At 45.0% G+C, this 21,869-nt stretch overlaps 1 protein-coding gene across 3 annotated transcripts in view; it reads right to left on the reverse strand.

The window, feature by feature from the left end:
* Positions 1-1,064: 1,064 nt before the first annotated feature.
* The window catches only part of LOC147619801 (serine/threonine-protein kinase BSK1-like), a 113,178-nt gene continuing 92,373 nt past the window's right edge, over positions 1,065-21,869 (reverse strand). Inside the window, exons 8-11 of one of the 3 annotated variants that reach the window (XM_086825639.1) lie at positions 3,785-3,955; positions 3,479-3,592; positions 2,668-2,933; positions 1,065-1,653 (exon numbers count right to left, since the gene is read on the reverse strand). In XM_086825639.1, the coding sequence (XP_086681765.1) occupies positions 2,688-2,933; positions 3,479-3,592; positions 3,785-3,955 (531 nt within the window). In that variant the 3' untranslated portion in view covers positions 1,065-1,653; positions 2,668-2,687. Of the gene's footprint in view, positions 1,654-2,274; positions 2,934-3,478; positions 3,593-3,784; positions 3,956-21,869 lie in introns of those variants that run through there. The other 2 variants (XM_086825638.1, XM_086825637.1) reach the window with 2 other exon arrangements.

Genomic DNA, 21,869 nt, shown 5'->3' on the forward strand with positions numbered 1-21,869 from the left:
CCAATACAGCTGCAGAGACCATCCTCCTCGCAGTCAAAATATGCCTCCCCAACCGAACAGTGTACTAGAAAAAGATGATCTCTGTGGCCTCGGGGGACGCATAAGGATCATGCCACTCGTACTCGCCAAGGTCCCACTGGAGCCGGGCCAAGGGACACGCAGCATATGCCCATATGTACCAATCAGAGTCCACATCTGCAGGGTCTGGATCAATATGCCACTTTCGGGCAACGACGGCCACTACTCGTATCCTCTGAAAGATGCACTCTGCAACCAAAGACGACTCTGCCTCCACTCTCTGAAGTCTGTCCTCATCTTGGATCTCATAGTAGAGGCATCTACCATCCTCAGTGCAAGCTCTGACAGTAATCAGGATCTCGAACTGTGTAAAGGCGTCCATCCATTGTGGGGCCGCTGGCTCGAAAGGCATGAACCACTCCTCAGTGAGTGCCTCCTGAATGTCATTCCTCATAATCAACCCCCCTCTGAAATGACCCGACCTCTCCACCTGGATCTCCTCTGGGAGACTGCAGAAGGCCTGCAATCTCCAAAACTGTGTGCTGGGCCTGTCACCAATGGTCCCCAAGCTAGACGAGGCCGTGAACCCAACATATGACCCTGATCATGCTCTTAGACTTTAATATCCAATGTAAGATTTTCTCACATACAAATGCTTATTACCAAACGTGTTTGTGATCATTATCATCCTATAATTTCTATCTGTTTATTACCAAACGTGTTTGTGATCACTGTCGTCCTATAATTTCTATCTGTTTATTACCAAACGTGTTTATGATCACCGTCGTCCTATAATTTCTATCTGTTTATTACCAAACGTGTTTGTGATCATTGCCAACCCATCTCACATTTATGTATGTACGTTTTTAATATATGCCCAACTCATCACATGCATTTATGTATACGCATGCACGCATGCATATACATAATATATTTAGATATTTATAATTATATATATGTGTGTGAATGTGTGCATGCACACATGCTTGTGTGCACCACACAACTGTACCACCACAATTTATAATTTACACCATTCAAACCCTAGCTCACATCCGGACAAATTTTATAACCTCTTATCGTGGGCAAAGGCAATGTGTATATCCTCATTGTGTTAGTACATTTTGTGGAGCTATTCCTTCTAAGTAACTTTTTGCCATCATAAATAAAGCGGTTCAGTGCCTTACAGTGCATACTGAATAAGACAAGCGTCAAACCTCTACTTTAGCTTACAATATTCTACATGAGCATATTGCTGATCGTGGTGAGATGTTGGGGGCATAGCATGGACCATTACACACTTGATCAATGTACGCCAAAAAATCTTCAACATCTGTACAGTTGAGAGAACTCTAAGAACCTGTGGGGACCTTGACTCTTAAAGTAGTTTAAGAAAAGTAAGAAAAGGTACCATTGCACAGTTTAAGATAAAAGATTGTTCCAAGGGTGCATGACATTGCTGTGGGCAAGCTCTTCATTGCCTAGCCTTCCAACTACTTGTCAGTTAGCAGCAAGCATTCTTGATAGCTCCTCGTGGATTTGTTGTGAATTTTTGTGAATGGGGTGTTATGAAGCTGTACAACATGAAATGCGAGGTACTGACTCCCTGCATGCGCAAAAATGCTGCCCTCGGCATACCTACAAAGAATCCAAGAATGAACACCACCACTCGCTAAAAGCTATACTTGGATGTATGCATCAGGCAGCCTCACATCTCATGAATTAGCTCGTCTTCATAACTAAATTGTTCAAGTAAGCTGTGTACAAGTTCGCCACATTCAGTGGATTGGATAGAATCTTTAGATGTCCTTCTGCAATCAGACGTGCTCCATCATTGCCATATAACCAAGACAAAATGTGGAGTTTCCTTCCCTTTGCTAGTAGATGAAAGGTGCACCGACATGTCCAAACAAAATGTGACGTTTTTTTCCATAGTAGCTACTAGGAATTCAATGCTGTGGTCACTATCTATTGAAGACAATTACAGAGCGGAATCTTGAGACTACAAAATTAGCTGCGTTCCGAACTCTCTTTAATCTTGTACTTAAAGTGAGGATTAATAACTCTCCCTAGAACTTGTTAGAAGTACATTGCCAGCCATCATCACATCAACTGGTAGCTACACAACAATACATGGATTAATCAATTCTAGTATCAAACCTCAGATGCATGATATTTAAGCCCACTATATTTATTCAAAATATTAGCAGTCGACTTCAGCTTGTAATTGTTGCCAAAAACACTAAATCAATGACCTGATGCATTAAAACAGATTCTATTTAATGCCATAGGCCGTAGAGCACCATATGAGTTCGCGGATTCTACCTTAATTGGAACTCCATATAGTTTTTCAAGGATGGAATTGCTAGCAGCAAAACCATTGCAAACTGATCTTGGTAACAATGACACCACAACCTTGGGACACCTGCTACACCCCTAACTTAACATTACAAAAGAATAGGAGTAGGGCATAGATTAAAGCAAATCTGCTGGGTCAGTGCCAAAATCTGTGTACTCCTCAATGCAGGAGACAGGTAAACCCTACAAACACATATCACACGTATCGCATACTCAAGAGCTACAACCACCAAACAGCCTTCAGTCTGTTTTCAACATTGTGTAGCCTTGAGAATCCAAATTACAGTAACTTACTTGCACAAATGGCGGGCACCCTAGCTCTTTGCACTCTTTTTGGCCTCTAAAATAGCCCCTTCATCCATCATGTCTGCTGCTTCATTTTCCATGTTGAGCTTTGCTAATGCAACAGACTGCAAGTAAAAAGCTGTTGCCCATTCAGGATTTACGCACTGAGCTTGCATTGCATCACGAAGAGCTGCATCAGGCTGATCTGTCATTAGGTAAGACAAGCTGCGCCTTGCAAAGACCGTTGGAGAAACCATGGCACCTCCATTGATAAACTGCAACATATTACATAACATTTGGCAAGTCTCAAGAAACAACATAAGGGTGCATGCCCTTTTTCTTGTGAAAAAAATTTGAGCAAAGATCCTTAAATTTGGAATTTTGATTTGGCAAAAACACAGATGGGGTATATCAAAATAGAAAGGAAGGAATAGGAACAAGGTAAAAAAGGGCTTGAATCGACAATAATTTTGCACCACATAGCAAAAGGGGAGGGATGCCACATGGCGCCAAGGTTCTTGCACCACGAGACACAAGAGCTTGCACCACATGGCAGATGGGAATTGCACCATTTCATTGGTGGAGATTGACACATGCAACGATGGAGATTTGATGAGAGATCCTTTGTATTTTACCCATAATCAATAAGACTGTGTTAGGAACTTAAGGGGAAAATAACCAACTTAGTTTAGCTTTTAGACACTTCCATCAAAAAATGGGTTGTTAGCAATGACAAACAGAGAAACCCACAGCAATGACAAGGTCTTAACAAAGGTCAGACTAAACGTAATGACCAGGTCTAGATAAAGGCAAAACTTACTTCAGAGTATCGCTCAATAGCTAAAACAAAATCTTTCTCACGGAAAGCTAGATCACCCTTTTTCCTGGCATTCAGCATCTCCTGCATTTGTTTGGTCCACATCTGGAAAGAAAGCTGGCCACAAACACGAAAACAGCAGATTCAAGTCATCACTTTCAATCAACCCATAAACACAAAATTGAGTTTAGGGTCAACACCTTGGGAGATTTAGCTAAAAGATTAAGCTTTATAGAGTCGTTAACTGCACAAGGACAGCGTGTATGGGATACATCGGATTGACAACTGGTTAGAGGTATCAGTCCTCACCTCATTTTCACCTGCATCATCTTTATAGTGTGTCTTGACTAGAATTTCATGTATTGCTGTAAGATCCATCCTAGAGCATGCGTCTTTGAATCCAGAAGAAGCACGGATAACACTAGGCAAAGGTTCAGGAGGTGGCTGTCTACTCACACCCAGCATCATATAAGAAGGCATCTGTGCAACCATATTAAGTCAATATACGCAGCCTTGCTTATATACTTCTCACATGATGGATCAGATTATGTTTTTATCAAAAGAAGAAGTTGCATTAGCGATGACAGTAAGCGTAAATAAGACCTACACAACAAAGTAAACCCTCAAAAAATGAAAACAAGATAACATTGAGCTGCCATAAGCATGTTGACATCATGCATTCAAGCATCTTTGCCAAGAATAATGATCTTCACATGCCCATAAAGATGCATCAGTGGCACCCATGCAAATAGATCTCCTGACATTAACAACGTGCTCTGACTTTCTATCGCATTCGTAGCAACGGCTCTATTGGCATGCTTAATTGTGATGAAAGGAATACCATAAGAGTGGCCATATCCCGTGCTGCTCTCTTAGTGATCTGTTGTTCCATGATGGGGTTTTCCATGTAATCCTTTGGAAAGAATGATCTTGGGGGGGGATTTCATCTTTATTTGCAAACATCCATGCCATGAGATCATCCATGGTCAAAGCTACACTCTTTCTCCCTTTGCTCAAGGATTGGCTCGCATATATTCATTCCCCTTCCCTTCCCAATTTCATGGCATGGAAACTATGTATCCAATGCCTTGTTGGCCCTTGTTTTTCCTCAAATACAAACCAATCTAGCACTTTATCCAGGCCCCAAGCATACACCAACACAGTCACTCAAAGTAATTAATATTTAAATATGGAATCACCGTGATATTAATTTAATTTAGCATAGTGCAAAGATAAATTAGGTGTCCATAAGATATCTAAGAGGCAATTACGTGACATCCCTACACTGTTCCTTGTCATATGTACTATAAGTCCTTTCGGTTAGTTTGAATTTTTGACTCTCATAAGCTATGGGATGGCCATCTTGCATAAGCACTGCAACACACCCATACCTACTTGCACCAGTTAATGACAACAAAGAACGGTCGAAAATCAGAAGTACTGGTGCATGAATAAAAGCATCTTTTGAAGCTTGAAAGGGTTGGCCCTGTCTTTCCATCCAATTGAATTGTCTAGCCTTCATCTTGCATAAGTATTCAAATCAATCTGACTTCACTAGAGATGTTATTTACAAAAGGCCAAAATGGCATACAAGACCCAAAATAATCAATGTGTAAACTATGTAATTGGAGATGCCTAGATCATCCCCAAGTGCTACGGCAATAAAAACAAAAATAAAAGGATGCCTTAGAGCTATTTATACAAAGAAGAAATGAAATGGAACTCCAAGATTAGGTAAGCATGTGAATATGACATAGTGGATGCCAAACCTCATTAGATTTTCTCCATGTGCTCCCTTTTTTTCCCAAGAAAAGATCCTTCATTAGTCATAAAAGAGAACATTCGCAGAAAGTGAACTACAAAACAGCCCCAATGTGGAACGTGATATGTACATCCCTCCAAAGAAGTAAAGTGAAGAGAAAAAAGAGGGGAAGCTCCTTCTCCAGCTGGCCACTCTCGGAGGGAGACTACATCGGGGGAGGGGGAAGGAAAAGCCACACTAGGGACCTATAGTGCCTAATCAGTGTGGAGCACCCACCATCCTCACAAATTGTGTATGATATCTAGCTAGCCAAATAGAGTGAATCACCTCCGCCCGGGGAGTGGAGGTGCCATCCATGGCCACTCTTCATCTAGCCTACGGAACATGCCAGGCGATAATACTGCGATTGATCTCTCATCTCTGGCAGACTCTAGTCCCAACGGCTTGGATGTGAAAAGCTTTAGGATCCTCCTGAAACTTGCCAGGGAAGCGCGGGAGTGGGTGTGCATCGCTTGACCATGAACACAACAAAAACATTTCGAAATTTAGTCACACCATTAAACAATCCACAAAGCTGAAAATAAAAGTTGCACATATAACACTACATAGAGGCCGGAATGGGCTACGGTGGGCTTAGAAATGAAGAGATGGTGAAAAGTAAGAGTTTTCAACCTCCAAAAACCTACTTGAAGCTCAAACTCACCCAAGAGATGACTCTGAAATTGCTACAATGCCATGCGTAGAGCTGAATTGACATGTGTGAGGACACTTGTCTCACTTTTATCCTCTTATCTGCCACATGTAGCAAATCCAAGGACCAAAAATTCCACAATCTTCAGCTCTAAAAATATCCCAGATGATAGCTAATTTCACAATGGCGCTTTGGCAATCCTCGATCTCTGTCAAATTCCAGAGGTAATGACATGAATGGAAATTCCATTGGAGATTGCCAAAAATAGCCACTTCCCCTAGAATTTAGGAGATGATCTCTTTGTGTTCCACCACATGAGAAATACATGTAAGCACCATGTAGAAACCTATTTCATTGATCAATCACTCCCAAATCCTCAAGAGTTCACCATACAGGCTTTCCACTTGACACTTGAACTCCAAATCCCATTTCTGTGTCCAAGAAACCATCTCAAGTGCTTGGACCATGCTACGAACACTTGGTCTGCTATACTAGATAATCCCCCATTCTCAAAGCTTGTACATTCTTGATCTTTTGGGCATCCAAAGACCATCCACACACATGAATTCTGGAGATGCCCAAAATGCTGACACCTCCACCAAACCTGTTGGGGCTTTGGGCAATGCCAAAGGAAATGTCGTGAGTCTCCTTGGGGACAATGGAGCAGCCGCTACACAAGGAGCGGTCATCCTGTGATGGCAAGCAAGCCCCAACCGCGAGGCTATGATGTGCCAGAAGCCAAAAGAAGAGAGTGACCTTCGGAGGGTGAAAGCTGTCCCAAAGCCGATGCTGATAATATGCAAGAAAATCATGGCGTATGCCCTAGGGGTGGGTACCTGTAAACGATCTAGAGAGAGCGCTCTAGAACTGACCAAACTAGAGAACAACAAAGATACACTTTGAGAAAGATAAAGAGGACAACAAAATCACCAACAAGTACAATACTGAAACTCTCAACTTGACTAAGTACAAGATTGAATCTCTCAATCAATAGAAGCAGAAAATGCTCATAAAAACCATCTACTCAAAAGTGTACTTCAATGAACTATGTTGTCGGCCTGTTCATTTGAACAATATATAAGCTGGTTAGCCTCTCTTATGCATGTCGGTCTGTTGCAAAATGCCCACAACAAGCTGATCATAATGTTCATGCAAGCGCTTCACGCACGTGTGGCTGTGCGGGCTGTTCTGCTGCTGACCGACTGGGTTTTATGCCCGTGTTTGGCTGCCCTATGTTGATGCTCATGGGCTGGCCCTTGGTTAGCCCATATGCAAGGCCTTCTAAGTTAAGTGACACATACCTAAGGCTTTGGATCTGCTGCTGACCGATTGGGTTTTATGCCCGTGTTTGGCTGCCCTAGGTTGATGCTCATGGGCCGGCCCTTGGTTAGCCCATATGCAAGGCCTTCTAAGTTAAGTGACACATACCTAAGGCTTTGGATGTGACCTACGTAGCCAGTGCCCAACATGTCCATGGACTAGGGCTCACAATGGGGTCACGGTGTGCGATAGATAAATCCTTAAAAGGTTCTATTGATGTACAAACGTTACAAATGTAGCATTGATGATGAGCCAGTGTGTCACATAATACAACCTCAGTGCATGGGTGCATGTGCCAGACTTGCGTAAACATGCAAACACATGCATGGCTACTGCAGCCCATGCATGTAACAAATCGTAACGTGCATGTGTAGAGATCTCTTGTTCTAACTTGCAATAACACCGAAACTTGCATCTCTGCATGTTGACACTAGTACTGAGGTCCTGAAACTGCTTCCCAACAGTGCTAATGTGCCACAGTCACCGGGATACCACCTGGATGGCCTAAGGGAAGCTAGGTGAGTGTGTTCCACTTGCCAAAGGTGCTCCTCATTGCACCTCGTAGGCGTCTGGAGAGGGTTAGGTGAAGATCCTCCCAAGCTTGAAAGAGGCTGGCCCTAACTATTTTTTCCCCGGGAAAGTGTACATGCTCAAAACCCTTGTAAGAGGCAAAAGAGAGAAGGGGAAGAGTGGTTCCCTCCATGGCTGGCCGCTGTCAGAGGGAACCTACGTCAAGCGATCCGCCAGCCTTATCAGAGAGACACGGGCCCTAATGCCAGGTACACAACAAAGCCTTGCGGTGTTTATGCATGCGATCCCAACCCCATTGAAGCTTCTCCCACTGGCCACGGAGGGTATGAATGATGCCAATCTAAATGGAATGGATGGACTCAGCTTAAGGGGGGAGAGTGCCCTCGATAGCCTCACTGCAACAGGCCCTTCATATATGCCATACAGCTATGTTGCTAATGATCTCCCACCTCTGGCAAGTCCCAAGGGACCAAGGATCTAGCGATCTCTCAGGAGAGAATATAATATCAATCTTGTAGTAGTGAGCCGGAGAGCATGTCCTCCTACTACGTCCTCGTAGGAAAGAGCGGGGCCGATCTCTGTTACCCAAGCTACTTCCCCCTAGGTGATGGTGCACAGCTACGACCATACCGTCACGTGGAGGTAAAGGATCCTCTTCCAAACATGTTGCACTTTGGGAAATTCCCATAGGCAGTGTCATTGTGACTCTGTGGGATTGATGCAATGCGCACACTATGCTAGCTGCCCTCCGATGGTGGCCAGCCAAGTGCCAATGGCAATGCTGTGGTGAGCAAACTGCCAAGAAGATGTGATTGTCCTTGGTCGATAACTAGGTCGATAACTATCCCACAAGTGCTTCCAAAAATCTCTCAGGAATCGGGTGAATTGGGATTTTCCCAAACTCCCTAACTTCAAGAGGGTGATAGGTCTCCCCATGCGAATCTCCAACCTATCGCTTCCCTCCTTGGGGATCAAGTGAATCAAGCCCTCTGCCAGTCTCTCTAGCATAGAAAATCATGATCTCATTGAAGGCTACTCGGAAGCCGTCGTCCATGCGCTCACACCTATCTTGAAGCTCACGGCTCGTAGAAAAGGATTTCTAGCTGAAGAAACTTGTTTGCGGAGAACAAAACTCTACTCCAAGCCCAAAAGGTCAGACTCCCGGAGTCATCTCGCATTCCCAGAGCAATCCGGATTTCGTATGAAGGCAACAAGCAATTCTAGATTCTACTTGCACTCCAAGTGCAACCATAAGTAGCCAGTCTCAAGCAACGCTCTATATATTGGGCGGAGAAGTTGGTATGACTTGCGACAGGTGTTAGTTAACTTATGACTATAAACATGAAACAAAGTGCGAAAGGGAGGCATGACAGCTTTGTAGCATAGAGTCAGCCAGAGATGGCATGAGGGCTAACAACTGTGCACTCGACTGGTGCTGGAGTTGTCCTTGCTAGGACAACTTACATTTCAGTTCTTTCTTTTGTATCCAGCTCCCACCTTTGTGTCAGTATGGAGTTGGATTGGTTACCTTGTAGGGATTCATTCGGTCATTCCGGTAGCACCGAACAGCTGCAACTGGCTTAGGTAAGGGCCATGGAGCTTATGTGGATGTTGTGGTGGCATATACGAGTTTGTGGTTTTGCTTACGATGGTTTATCTCCTTAAGAATTCGCGACAACATGAATCTAATAGGATGGGAGGATAATGTTACGTCAGAATTGGCCTAGGGTTAGGTTAACCCGGGGGCTAGGGGAGTGTGCTAACCCAAGGATAGGGTTAGGACTTAACCGGGCATGGAGACTGATAGGACCTGCCTGCCAAAGGGCTGGCTAACAACTAGCAAGGATGAGATCAAGATTGGCCAAGAGTCAAGAAAAAGCTAACTAGAAGCTAAATATGGCTAAAAGGTTAATAATAAAGCAATGGGTCAATAATAGCAACTTATTGCTATCTAAGTGGGTTTGGGCTAACTTATGAGCAGGGTATGGAGAGAGGGATCTCCTAAGCGTGTAGGACCTCAGGGCGTAGTGGTGGTATGGGACGCCCCGGCGTGTTGTCTAGGATTGACTGACTCAAGACAATCTAACCTCAAGCGCAGGGGTGGTTCTGGAAGGGAGCCTATGGCTGGGACTGCTAGCGAGGATGCCCACAGGACTGCCCAAATCACACGCCCATTCATCAACATACGACCTGTCAAGCCAAGCCAAGTTCAAAGTGCACGTGGCAGTCCGATCTAGAGAAATGTAGACTAAGGGGAGGGCTTGCCAAACTAATAAGTGACAAGCATCCTGTTCCCTCAACACAAAAAGAAACTCCTCCCTGAATGGTCGCAACTCTAGCTACAATAGTGTCAGTGATGCCACGCAGCAATCCTCCAATGCCAAAATAAACCCTCACACACACCCCATTGAGAGCGTAAATGTTGAGGAGGCCCACATACTCCTCCCCAATATAAAGAACAACCTATTGTGATCGGCCAAGGAGAAGGACGATGGTGCCAGAATTAACCACCTGGGTGAGGATGCACACCCCTCCGACCAAAGAGAATCTTTCTGTAGTCGATAGACCTGCCTACTGTCAAATGAAACTACTAGATCATGAGGACTTCCAAAGGTATAAAGAAGGCCCTGTTGTGCGTTATCACGATCAAGCTCAATGCATGTAACATTGGTATCAGAGCATCGGGTTGGTAACCCAAAGAAGTGAGAGCATCCGGTGGATGGTTAAACTGCGGCGGTCGGCTGGTCTATTGTCTCAATACAGCAACATCATGCTGCAAGACAACCTCCCACCTACTCTCCCACCCAGTAGACCTGAGGACCATCCCATAGAGTTGGTTCCTAGTTCGTGACCAATAAGCAAGTTCCCCTACCGCCTTTCTAAGGCTTTGGAGAGTGAGCTGGACCAGCAGTTAGCCCAACTACTCTTGTCCGGATTTATCCGACCATCTTCCTCACCTTTTGCCACTCCCATTCTATTTGTCCAAACTCCTGAAGAAGGATAAGTCCGCACGCTTATGTGTGGATTACATGACACTCAATAAGCTAACAGTGAAGAATAGATTCCCCATGCCCAAAATAGAGTACATCCTTGAACGACTCAACGATGCAAAGATTTTCTCTAAGATTGATCTTAAGAGTGGCTATCATCAAGTTCGGATCTTCGAGGCCGACATTCCAAAAACGAAATGTGGCCACTACGAATTTGTGGTGATGCCCTTTGGTCTCACCAATGCACCAACGACATTTAACAAAATGATGTCACGGGTTTTTCGGGATCTCATTGGCAAATGCGTCTTCATCTTCTTAGATGACATTCTTATCTTCTCAGGGACTGCAGGGCAGCATGAGCGAGATGTGGCACAAGTTTCGCAACTATTGCAAGACAATGAGTTGTTTGTCAATGCCAAGAAGAGTGAGTTTGGAGTACAGGAAATCCATTACATGGGACACATCATCAGTTCTTCAGATTTTAGCCTCGACCCTAAAAAGGTACAGGCAATTCTCAGTTGGGATGTTCCCACTACAGCCCAAGAAATCCACTCATTTGTGGGTCTTTGTCAAGCCTACAGCACCCACATGGACAAGTTTTCTGACCTTGCAGCCCCTCTTACTGACTTGCTCAAGGGCGTGAAGACTCGTCATCAGAAAGTGTCCGTCACACGGACAAGGCTCTAGAGGCATTCCAGGCAATGAAGAAAGTTTCCTTTGAGTCACCAGCTTTGAAGTTGGCATCATGGGATGATCCTTTCGAGGTGATTACCCATGCCAATAACCTTGCCATTGGAGTTGTTTTATAGTAAGATAATAGGCCAGTGGCTTATTATAGCCGCAACTTGAATAATGCCGAGAAGAATTATTCGGTATATGACAAAGAGCTCTTGGGGGGGGATAACCGCTCTTAAGCACTTCCTTTATAGGGGGGACTTGACAGTTAAGATAGATCACCAAGCCCTTAAATGGTTGCACACCATGCCGAGTGTCCAATGGAGTGACAGGCAGTCCAAGTGGAGTTAATTGTTCCAACAATTTGGGGGCATGCTTGAATACGTCCCGGGAAAAATAACCCTGTTGCCAATGCTCTTAGTCGAAAGGGCACTATTCAAACATTGCACGAGTCCCATTGTGCTAGAAATTCAAGACAAAGACTTGGACAATATGAAGGCACAGTATCCGGATTCGGAAGAGTTCAAGACTCAATATCAGTTGGCCCTCAATTCAGAACCAAGCCACTACAATATACAAGATGGTTGGTTGTTTTTCGAGAACCGTCTGTGTACTCAAAGAAAAGCGCCAAGTCCTTCTCCACGATGCCCATGATTCTCTTGTTGGGGATCATAGGGGTGTCAAGTTATCAACAATACCTTGGAGAAGTTAGAGAGGTCATTCAATTGGCCTAAGATGCAATGGGATGTCTACCAACATGTCCAATCATGCCAGATATGTCAAAAAGTGAAAGTTCCTCATACCAAACAGACAGGGTTGATTCAGCCTTTGCCTATTCTTGAGGGACCCTTTCACGATATCAGTATGGACTTCGTAGGCCCTCTTCCCGCCTTTAGCTGGATCTAGAAACACAGTGTGTATGACAATTGTTGACAGATTCAATAAGTTTTGCATCCTCATTCCATGCAAGCAGAAAGCCACAGCCGAGGACATGGTTCACTTGTTCATTCGGTTTTGGTATCCCATTCGTAGTTTGCCACGGACTATCACATCAGATAGAGATTCAAAATTTACGTCCCATTTTTGGACAGCATCGTTTGACAATTTTGAGACTAAGTTGCAGTTGTCCAGCGCATTCCATCCTCAAACAGATGGCCAAACAAAAATTTACAATCAATTGGCCTTTGACGTTCTCAAATCATACTGCCATGACCAACAGTCGAAATGGGAACAATATCTTCCTTTGGTTCAAGCAATCCTCAATGATACTCACTCATCGAGTATTGGCCGGACGCCTTATGAGGCAGCATTTGGTTCTCATCTCTTTTGACGAGACACGTGTCACCATCTCTTGAGGCCAATAAAACCACCGAGACATTCTCCAGGGACAGTCAAGCACACGAGCTACGTAAGTCAGCCTCTGAGCTTTAGAGGTCAGTCAGATGTCCGTCATCTCAACCCACTTGGAGAAAGCATCATACAGGATCATGTAGGTGTCTGCCATAGCCTTAGTTGCATGAGTAGGCATTTGTAGGAAATTTCTCATAGAAGGGACCAGCCCTAAGGCCAGCCCCAAGGCAGTCCAACATGGACTAGCCTTGCAAAGGGCTTCCATGCCTCTGCCATGCAGTCGGCCAGCCCTTCTAGCTTAGGGGCCCGGTCGGCCAGCACCCAACCAGCTCTACAAGGCAGCCGACTGTGCATGTGCCAGTCGTGAGCTTTAATTGCAGCAAGTAGAGCAGCCGACTGTGCATGTGCCAGTCGTGAGCAGTAAATGCAGCCAACAGGGTTATTAAACCAGCCGACTGGTCATTTCAATCAGTCGTGGGACATTTTGCATCAGCCGACAGCCATCTAAGGCAGCCAACTGCAGTCCTGAGGTGGTATAAAATCATGACCTCATCCCACACAAAATCCATTCAGGTATTCAGAAAAGTACCTTCAGTTTTCAGCATCCATTCACTCCAGGCTAAGGAAGGAAGATACTCTTCACACTCAGCCAGCATATGTGCAGTCCTACAGCTATCTGGACTTGCATCAGTGGCCAAGGAGAGTCTTCAGCAAAGCCTCGGGATAGGTGGATACTCAGCCGACATATGGTCTTCCTCGTCCTTGCGTTGGACTCAGCATTGTACAGCATTTCTCCAAAGAATAATATAAGCAAATACTCCTGCTTGCAGGGGGGGCCCTTCAGTTGGTATTGGGACCCAATACTATGTCGTCTTCTATATTCTCATTCTCTTGTCTCTCTCTACTCTCTAAAGTTGATGCCAACGATTCTCACCACATAAAGGTATAAAGAAGGCCCTGTTGTGCATTATCACGATTAAGCTCAGTGCATGTAACAAGGGGAGAGTCGTTGCCGAGGCTTCGGCAGGGGGCAGTAGGGGAGGGAGCAGGATGAGGCTGCAAGGGCTCCATAGGTACTACATGGGGGGATGGGGGGGCAGTGGAGGATGGGGGGGCCATGGTGATTAGGCTAAAAGTCAAGGCGAACTCGTGCAGCCACTCGGAAGTCGGCCGCGGACCCACTGTGCAACAACTCACTGAGCTTGCTCTAGAGGATTAGCTACCGAATCCTTGGATGGGCCATGAGATAAATACTATAAGTTGGAAGTCGGAGTTGTTCCATTGGGAGCGGAGTCCATAGGGGTGTCATCCCCACCACGCCTTCTTGGACGGCCGTAACAGCGCCTCCGAGAGGTCTACCACTACTATCTATTGGTCTCTTGTGGGACCTGATGAGACTCTCTATCTGTTGAAGGAGAGACTACAAGGGGGAACGGAGACTGGCACTTGCAAGGCCGACAGTCAACGCGCCACAATCAAACCATGCATTGAGCTCATCACTGTCAATGGCTGGCCCAACCATGTGCGCCAACGAGGGCATGCTGGCATGTGGCTAATCTGGCAATAGACAAAACACTGCCCAGATAATCCCAAAAACTCTACCCATTGTATAGGAATAGGGGGCTATCAAGCAGGGGATCACGACCTGGTGAGGAAGGTTCTCCAGGGAGGCTACACGTGCCCTCGCCACAGCGGCTACTTCCCCTGTGGGGGAGGAGGGGTTGAGGATCTATTCCAAGGAGTCCCCAATCACAAGAGAAGAGCATGACACTTCTTAGGGAGGCGTGGGAAGCAGACCGCCACCAGGAAGCTTAAGACACTAGCAAAAGGGTCCGAATCTGGGGAGAAGCCAAGTCTCCACAGGAGGGTGAGTCAAACTCGAGCCAAATGTAGCAGTGGACATCCACGATCTGCCCTTGCTCATTGAGGACCGCGGCTTGTAAGATCTCATGGATCTGTCCACATCTGCTATCGACAAATTTGAAGATCATAGTAGTGGCCTCAAGAGAGGCCGCAAGGCGAGTAGCTAGAGGTCAGTTTCAAATAGGTGACAGTTGGTGGTGACCTCAGATGGGGTGGACAAAGAAATTGTCATTGAGTCCTCCAAAAAGGGATATGCCAAACGGAACCACTAGCTGTCAAATTAGCACGATCATATGCAAGGTAAGTGCAGGATGGGGATGGACAAAGGAGGACGGGGGCAAACAGTGCTAGGAGGATGAGGAAAGGGGAGGCGGGCAGAGCTAAGGAGAGGAGGCGAGGAGTGCCGGGGGGACAACCGGAGAGCAGAGGAAAGAAGAGGGGCAAGAAAGGGGAGAGAAGGCAGTTTAAGGGGGAGAAAGGAGACAAAAGAGCGAGGAGAAAGGGTGAAAAAATGTGGCTGCAAGGGATAAAGGAGGCGGAGGTGGAGGCAGGGCCCTGGTGGCAGAACAAAGCGGCAACGACGGGCTAGAGCACACGAAGATGGAAATGGATGGACCAAAGCACATGCGGGCAGAAGGGGGGCACCCAAAGAAGGGCGCAAAGGAAACATTGAAAAGAGGATGGGAAATGGGCAAAAAAGTAGGAGAAATGGGGGACAATGGGAAAATGCAGGAGCAGGGAGGCCAGCAAAGGAAGAGGGAGAGAAGGCAGACTCTAGGAGGGCTGTGAGCTCAGTCTTTGTCAAGGCCATGGAGTTACAATACCACCAAAGGATCTTCTCTTCCAAGGGGTTGTCTGCTGATCCCTATGTGCCTCTTCAGGCAGGTCTTTGATTCCCTAAGTCCCTTGTGATCTCCTATAACTTATAAGTGAATGTAGTCCTGAACACCCTTAGTTTGTGGACTTTCGTCCACGGGCGCTTAAGATGCAGCTAGTTGTGTGTGTGTGTGTGTGTGCGTGCGTGCGTGCGTGCGTGCGTGTGAGTGTGTGTATTGCGTACAGTTTGCCTGCGTAAGCTTCCCGTGTGTGTGTCCTGATTTCAACGTGCGACCTGATTGCCTCTTCATCTACGACTTGCGACCTGCTCTCTGCATCTTCCATCTTCTTCCTTGCGACCCGTTTCTTAGCTTCCTGTGCTTTGTGTCTGCTTATTGCAACCAGTCGATTTCTGCCTTTTGTTTCTCCTCTCCGTACATCACCTTCTCAGTCTGTGTGTGTGTGTGTGTGAGTGTGTGTGTGTGTGAGAGAGAGAGAAATGAAATGAAATGAAATGTTATATTAACGTCTTCAAAAGGCCATAATGACCTATGAGACCAAAAGTTACATCATGGTGGATCTGATACAATGTCTGGATAAAAAAACCCAGAAAATGAAAAAATAAAGATGATACTACTGGCACCTAAAAAATGAAACTGGAACTGGAAGGTACATTATGGAGGTACCTCCATCTCATAATATGTGCCGCATCGGACACTGGCGGATCTCCTCAATATCCTGTGTGGTCAGCACCCTGACTGGGTGTCTCGCATGCCTCGCAAGAATAATCCTACAAAATATTATGCTCATAAAAAACAAAAGCAGGCTGTGGATCAGAATGACCCTGTGCATAAGACGCCCGAGGCTGGGCTGATTTATGAGGTAATGCATGAAGGATTTCAGGATACACGCAAGAATTGGAAAGATCCTGTTCCTATGGTGGGGCTTGCAGTGGATGTGGATGAAATCATAGATCCCATTCGAGAATATGCGAAGCATGCTGTGATTATCTTTTTTCCAGGCAGGATGCCCGTTGCTGCTTATGTCGGGAATTGGTTAACACGGACATTGGGTGGTTGTTTTGTTCGCAAAGTCCACTATGTGGCAAGAGGTTTCTTTGAGGTCATTATGGTGGATGAGCACCATAAACAAATGCTTTTAGAGCACTCCCCTCTCTTCTATGGACAACAGATGGTTCATGTATTGCCATGGTCCCCCACCAGAGACTATCAGGCTTTGATTAAGCATCGCTGTCCTGTTTGGGTAGAAGTGGTGGACTTCCCCCAATGTTTGGCCTCCTTGTTACCTAAAATTGCAGCATCTGTACTAGGAAAGGTTGTATGCCCTCCTAGACCAAATGGCAACTCAAATCGATTCTGTATTTTATGGGACACAGATCAGCCCACTCCGGAATCTTATGCTGTTACCATAAATAACGTTTCCATGGGGAGTGCATTTTTCAGACTCAAATGGGGTCTTTTTGCAGGTGCATGCTTTGAGTGCAAAAATGGCATCTCAATGCCCTCTGGTCCTCCATAAGATGCCGCCTGATGCCTTGCCCATCCCAATGCAAAATAAGGACACTCCTGGTCCTTCAGGGATTAAAAACAAAAGTATGAAGACTCCTGTTATGCCTCAAGAAAAAGGCAAAGTGCCAGTCTCTTCTGATATGAATGTAGCTGTGGCTAATCCCTCTACTTCTTCACCAAAAGGAAAAGAAAAGATACTTCAAGAAACCTCTCAGCCACCATGCAGGACAATTATCCCCAAGCGTCCTTTACCTTCTAGAACTTGGAATGGAGCCTCCTCCAGTGGGCATACCCCGGAAGAAAATTCTGGAATTGGCATCACCTAGGCTATTGTAACTGCAGGTCGTACTCTGTTTCCCGAAGAAGAGGCTGCTAGCTTGCTAGCCACCCGTCTCATAGATATTCCTCCTCCTGATCGAGGTGCAGACCCTGTGGAGGAAATGCAAGCTTGAGCTACTTTTTTTGTTCATGCTGTACATACACTATAAATATGATGTCATATATCACAGTTTTGACTCTCAATGTACAGGGTTTGTGTGACCCTAAAAAGTGGAAGATGGTTTGGGCATATTTGAAGCATATGCAGCCAGATATCGTTGCTCTTCAGGAACACAATCAACATCACTATGCTGGACAGCAAGGCCATTATGCTGGTTATGATATTTTTTATACAGGCCACCATGCCTTTTCGGGTGTACTTTTTCTTGTGAAACATCATTTGCAGCCAGTCATGGCATTTAATGGCTTCCAAGGCAGATGGATGGTTATGCAGTGCTTTATTCAGGGTGAAATCTTTGAATTTGCATCGATATATGCACCTCAATCCTCTCAGGCTAGAGGACAGATATGGCAACAAATGAAATTGTACCCTTGGAGACAGAAAGCATTCATATGTGGAGATTTCAATAATGCCCCTCAACCTGGTGATAATACATCCGGTCGTACACATATGCTTGCTACTGAGAGGTCTTCGTGGGCAAATTTTGTAGCAACGCTTAATCTGATTGATATTTGGAAAGAATCTCAGCCTCTGATGCCTAGGTATACCTTCCAACATAATGCTCAATCCACTTACAAAGCTCGATTGGATCGATGGTATCAGCTTGATCCGTTTCATTATGATACTCTCACAACCAAATTGTGGCTAGATTATACATTTACATATTCAGATCATGTACCCTTATGGCTCAGAGTTCATCTGCATGACATGCCCGATGACAGATTGCCACTTCGAAGTTTGCTTATCATCAATAATAGTTACTTAGAGCATGATGCATTCAAAGCACTGATACTTGAGGCCTGTCAGCCACTCTTTCCTCAATCTTTCATTGACTTGGATTATGCATGGACAGCTTTTATTGCTCGCATGCAATCAGTCATCCGTGATTATGGTAAACAGTATCTGAAAGGTTGGAGACAGACTGTTGCTTATGCTAAGCAAACATGCCAATCGTTAATTGAGCTTAGTCATCTTCGCTCTCTAACTTTGGCTGAAGCCACTTCTTTATGTCAAGCTCGTCACTGTATTCAGGTAAATGATCATCGAAAGCTTGTCAAATGGGAGATACGGGCACGACAACAGGCGCTTTTGGACAAAGGCTGCTCTTCCAAAAAAAATTTCAAGAGTTTACATTCCAGAAAACAAGCTGCATCTATATGTCGCACTTTAATTTCAGATGACACGTGGACTTCCACCCGAGCACAATTGGCTGCGACTTGTGTTGCCCATTTCTCCTCTCAATTTGATGAGGATGATTCTCACGCCATGGAAGTGTATGATGCACGTCATCAGTTATTACAGCATGTATCCCCCATCCTTTCTGCTACTCAAGCGCAACAACTAGAAACAAAATTCTCTGAACAAGAACTATCTGATGCAATCAGGTCTTGTGGCCGATGGAAAGCTCCAGGATGGGATGGCCTTACAGTTGAATTTTTTCTTGCATATTGGGACACCCTCAAATTACCTTTGCTGCGTATGGTAAACATTGCCTGGGAGACAAGGCAAATGCCAGCTTCCTGGAAAAAAGGATTAGTGAAGCTGTTGCCTAAAAAACACTTATGTCAGTCTTTGGCAGACTGGAGACCAATTACCCTTATGCCGGTGATATACAAGATTATCAGTAAAATGGTTGTCGATCGCATTAAGGGTTACTTGAATGATGGACTTCATTCTGCACAGTATGGATTTATTCCTCGCAGGCACATTACAGATAACATTGCAAATGCTTATATTGGCATTGAATATGCCAAATACACGCAACAAGATGTCTTATTATTGCAAGTGGATATTGCTAAGGCTTTTGATACTATTAAATGGGGGTTCATTCAAGAAACCTTGCGTGCTCTGGGATTTGGAGAAAAAATGCAGAATATCATTTACTGGCTTTATGCTGATAGTCAGGCGGTTTGTATATTGTCAGGAGATCTCTCAGAATCATGGACTTTGCATCGTTCAGTTAGGCACTGATGCCCTTTAAGTGCTCTTTTGTCTGCTATAGCGACGCATCCCATGCTTCTTTATATGGATCATTTGGTTGATACTGGCAGTCTTCATGGATTGGACATTCAGAATAGACGTCAGTTGGTTGCTCAAGCTTATGCTGACGATTCTTTTTTTCTTCCTCGCAATACACATCAGGATCTCTCTACTTTGATGCAGGCTCTTTCTTTGTTTGCACTTGCGGCTGGCCTACAAATCAATTTTCAGAAATCTAAATTCATGCCTTTGCATTCAAAACAGTGGCATAATTTGCTAGGGCCAGGGGAAATAGTTCACTCCACTCATTTGATTCGGCATTTGGGATATCCTTTGGGATGGACAGTCACTCGCCGTCAACAAACAGATTGGGTCTTGGCAAAGCTCAAGAAAAAGTTGGAATACTGGAAACTTGCAACATGGCCTTTGCATGTTCGTTTACGGATTCTCCAATCCATCTTGGTTGCCTATATTCAGTTCTACCTTCCTCTCATCAGGTTTTCTCAGGGGGAGCTGAAATTATTTATGTCCACCATCTTGGAGATATTCTGGAGATCGAAGCAGGGGAAAAAGAGTGTACGTTTGCTTTCGGCAAATCATTTGTGTACCCCTAAAATGCATGGAGGCTTGAATATCCTTAATTTACAGGTACATATTCTTGCCCACAGAGGTAAACTGATGCTTCAATTTCTGGAAGGCACTCAGCCTTGGACAGCGATGATCCGTCATTTATTACTTCATCTGACGACTTCGGCTTTTAGCCATTGGCAACCTACTCATTGGGAATTTATTCTTGGTTACATTACTGGCAAAATTAAGGGCTGTCCTCTCATTTCTGGCTTACTTGCTGATTGGAAGCTTGTCCTTTCAAATTTAAAATGGAATGGTCATGACTCCTTACAAGGCAACTCTCTCCGCGCTGAGAGCATCCATTGGTCCAAAGCATTTTCAGTTCCCCTGGCGGTGCAAGAACCCCGACGTTCATATTTTCTCCACTCAAAGGGTGTTACCTCTGTGGGAGATGTCATCCATCCTGATGGCTCCCCTCTTTCTTTTCCACAGGCTGCTGCACATTATGGCTTGGGACCTCACTATCGTCGTCTTTGGCGTGATATAATTCAGATGCTTCAGTCTTTTTTGCCGATTCCACTGTTGGAAATTCGAGATCGCCTACAGGATTGGACTATCTCCTCTTTTGATTCTTCATGCCATCCCTTGAGGCTATCTGATATTACAGTTGCTGGTCTGTATAAACATTTGTTGCCATTGCCTTGGGTTTCTGAACGGGCAAATCTCTTCTGGCATATGCATCGGTCGTCTTTGTGGTGGAAAAGACGATTGTGATCTCTTTGGCATTCGAAACTTCCTCTTCGACAACAGCTTTTTTTGTGGCGCGTTCTTTTGGCTGTTATTCCCTCAGGACAATTTCTGGCACGCAGACATATATCCTCATCCACTTGCCATAGATGCTCTGCTTCCAGGGAGACAGCCATTCATATTTTCTGGAACTGTCCTTCTTCTCGTCAGTTTTTTCTTCCTATCATCCAGCTTCTGTGGGCTAGATTTCCAAATATGAAATTTGGAAAGTTTTTCTGGCTATTTGGTCTTCATTTGCCTAGACCAGAATTCACTCTTTTCTTCTCATGGGTGCGCTACTGGGCTTTATGGACACTATGGAAAGTTCGCAACCATGGAGTTTTCGGTGATGCGGCTTTTTCTGCTTTTTCTTTCTTTCGGTACTCCCTGCATCAATCTTTCTTCGATTGCATGCAGGTTGACCAAATAGATCATGATGTATATTTGTCTTATATTGACATCTTCAGTTGATGTACTTTGAGACTATCTACTTTGGATAGTCATCTTGTAAATCTAATATACTTATGATTCCACCAAAAAAAAAAAAAGTGTGTGTGTGTGTATGCGCGCACGCGCGCGCGTCATTGGCGAGAGAAAACACAACCTGACACGTCCTAACCTAATGCATCGCTAACGTGACCTACAGAACTGACACATCTCCTCTATCACAGATCTGACGCGCTTCTGTTGCAAGTCTATTGCAGTTCTGACGTGCATCTGAGGCAACCCTTGCTTGCAATCTGCACTCTCTCCTTTGCTGCTGTTTTTTCGCTCGCTTTCTTTTGCCTACTTCATCTTGTTCATACTTGCTGTTTTTCTCAAATGGCTTGTCCTACAGAAGTGTACAAATGTAGAGATCCCTATGTTGAGTCCAAGCGAAGAAACACATGAGGAGACTCTCAATGATCTGAATTGCTCTCCTCTCGTTGCTCCAATCCCGACCTACAACATTTCTGTGACAACCTTGAAGAAGGTTTTGCTGAGATCAAGAAAGCTTGGGATGAACCTGTCCCTGAGTTTCGTTTGCGGATT

This window comes from Cibotium barometz, chromosome 32, assembly GCF_041138505.1.
Source record: "Cibotium barometz isolate CiBa-2024 chromosome 32, ASM4113850v1, whole genome shotgun sequence".
NCBI classification, from domain to species: Eukaryota; Viridiplantae; Streptophyta; class Polypodiopsida; order Cyatheales; family Cibotiaceae; genus Cibotium; species Cibotium barometz.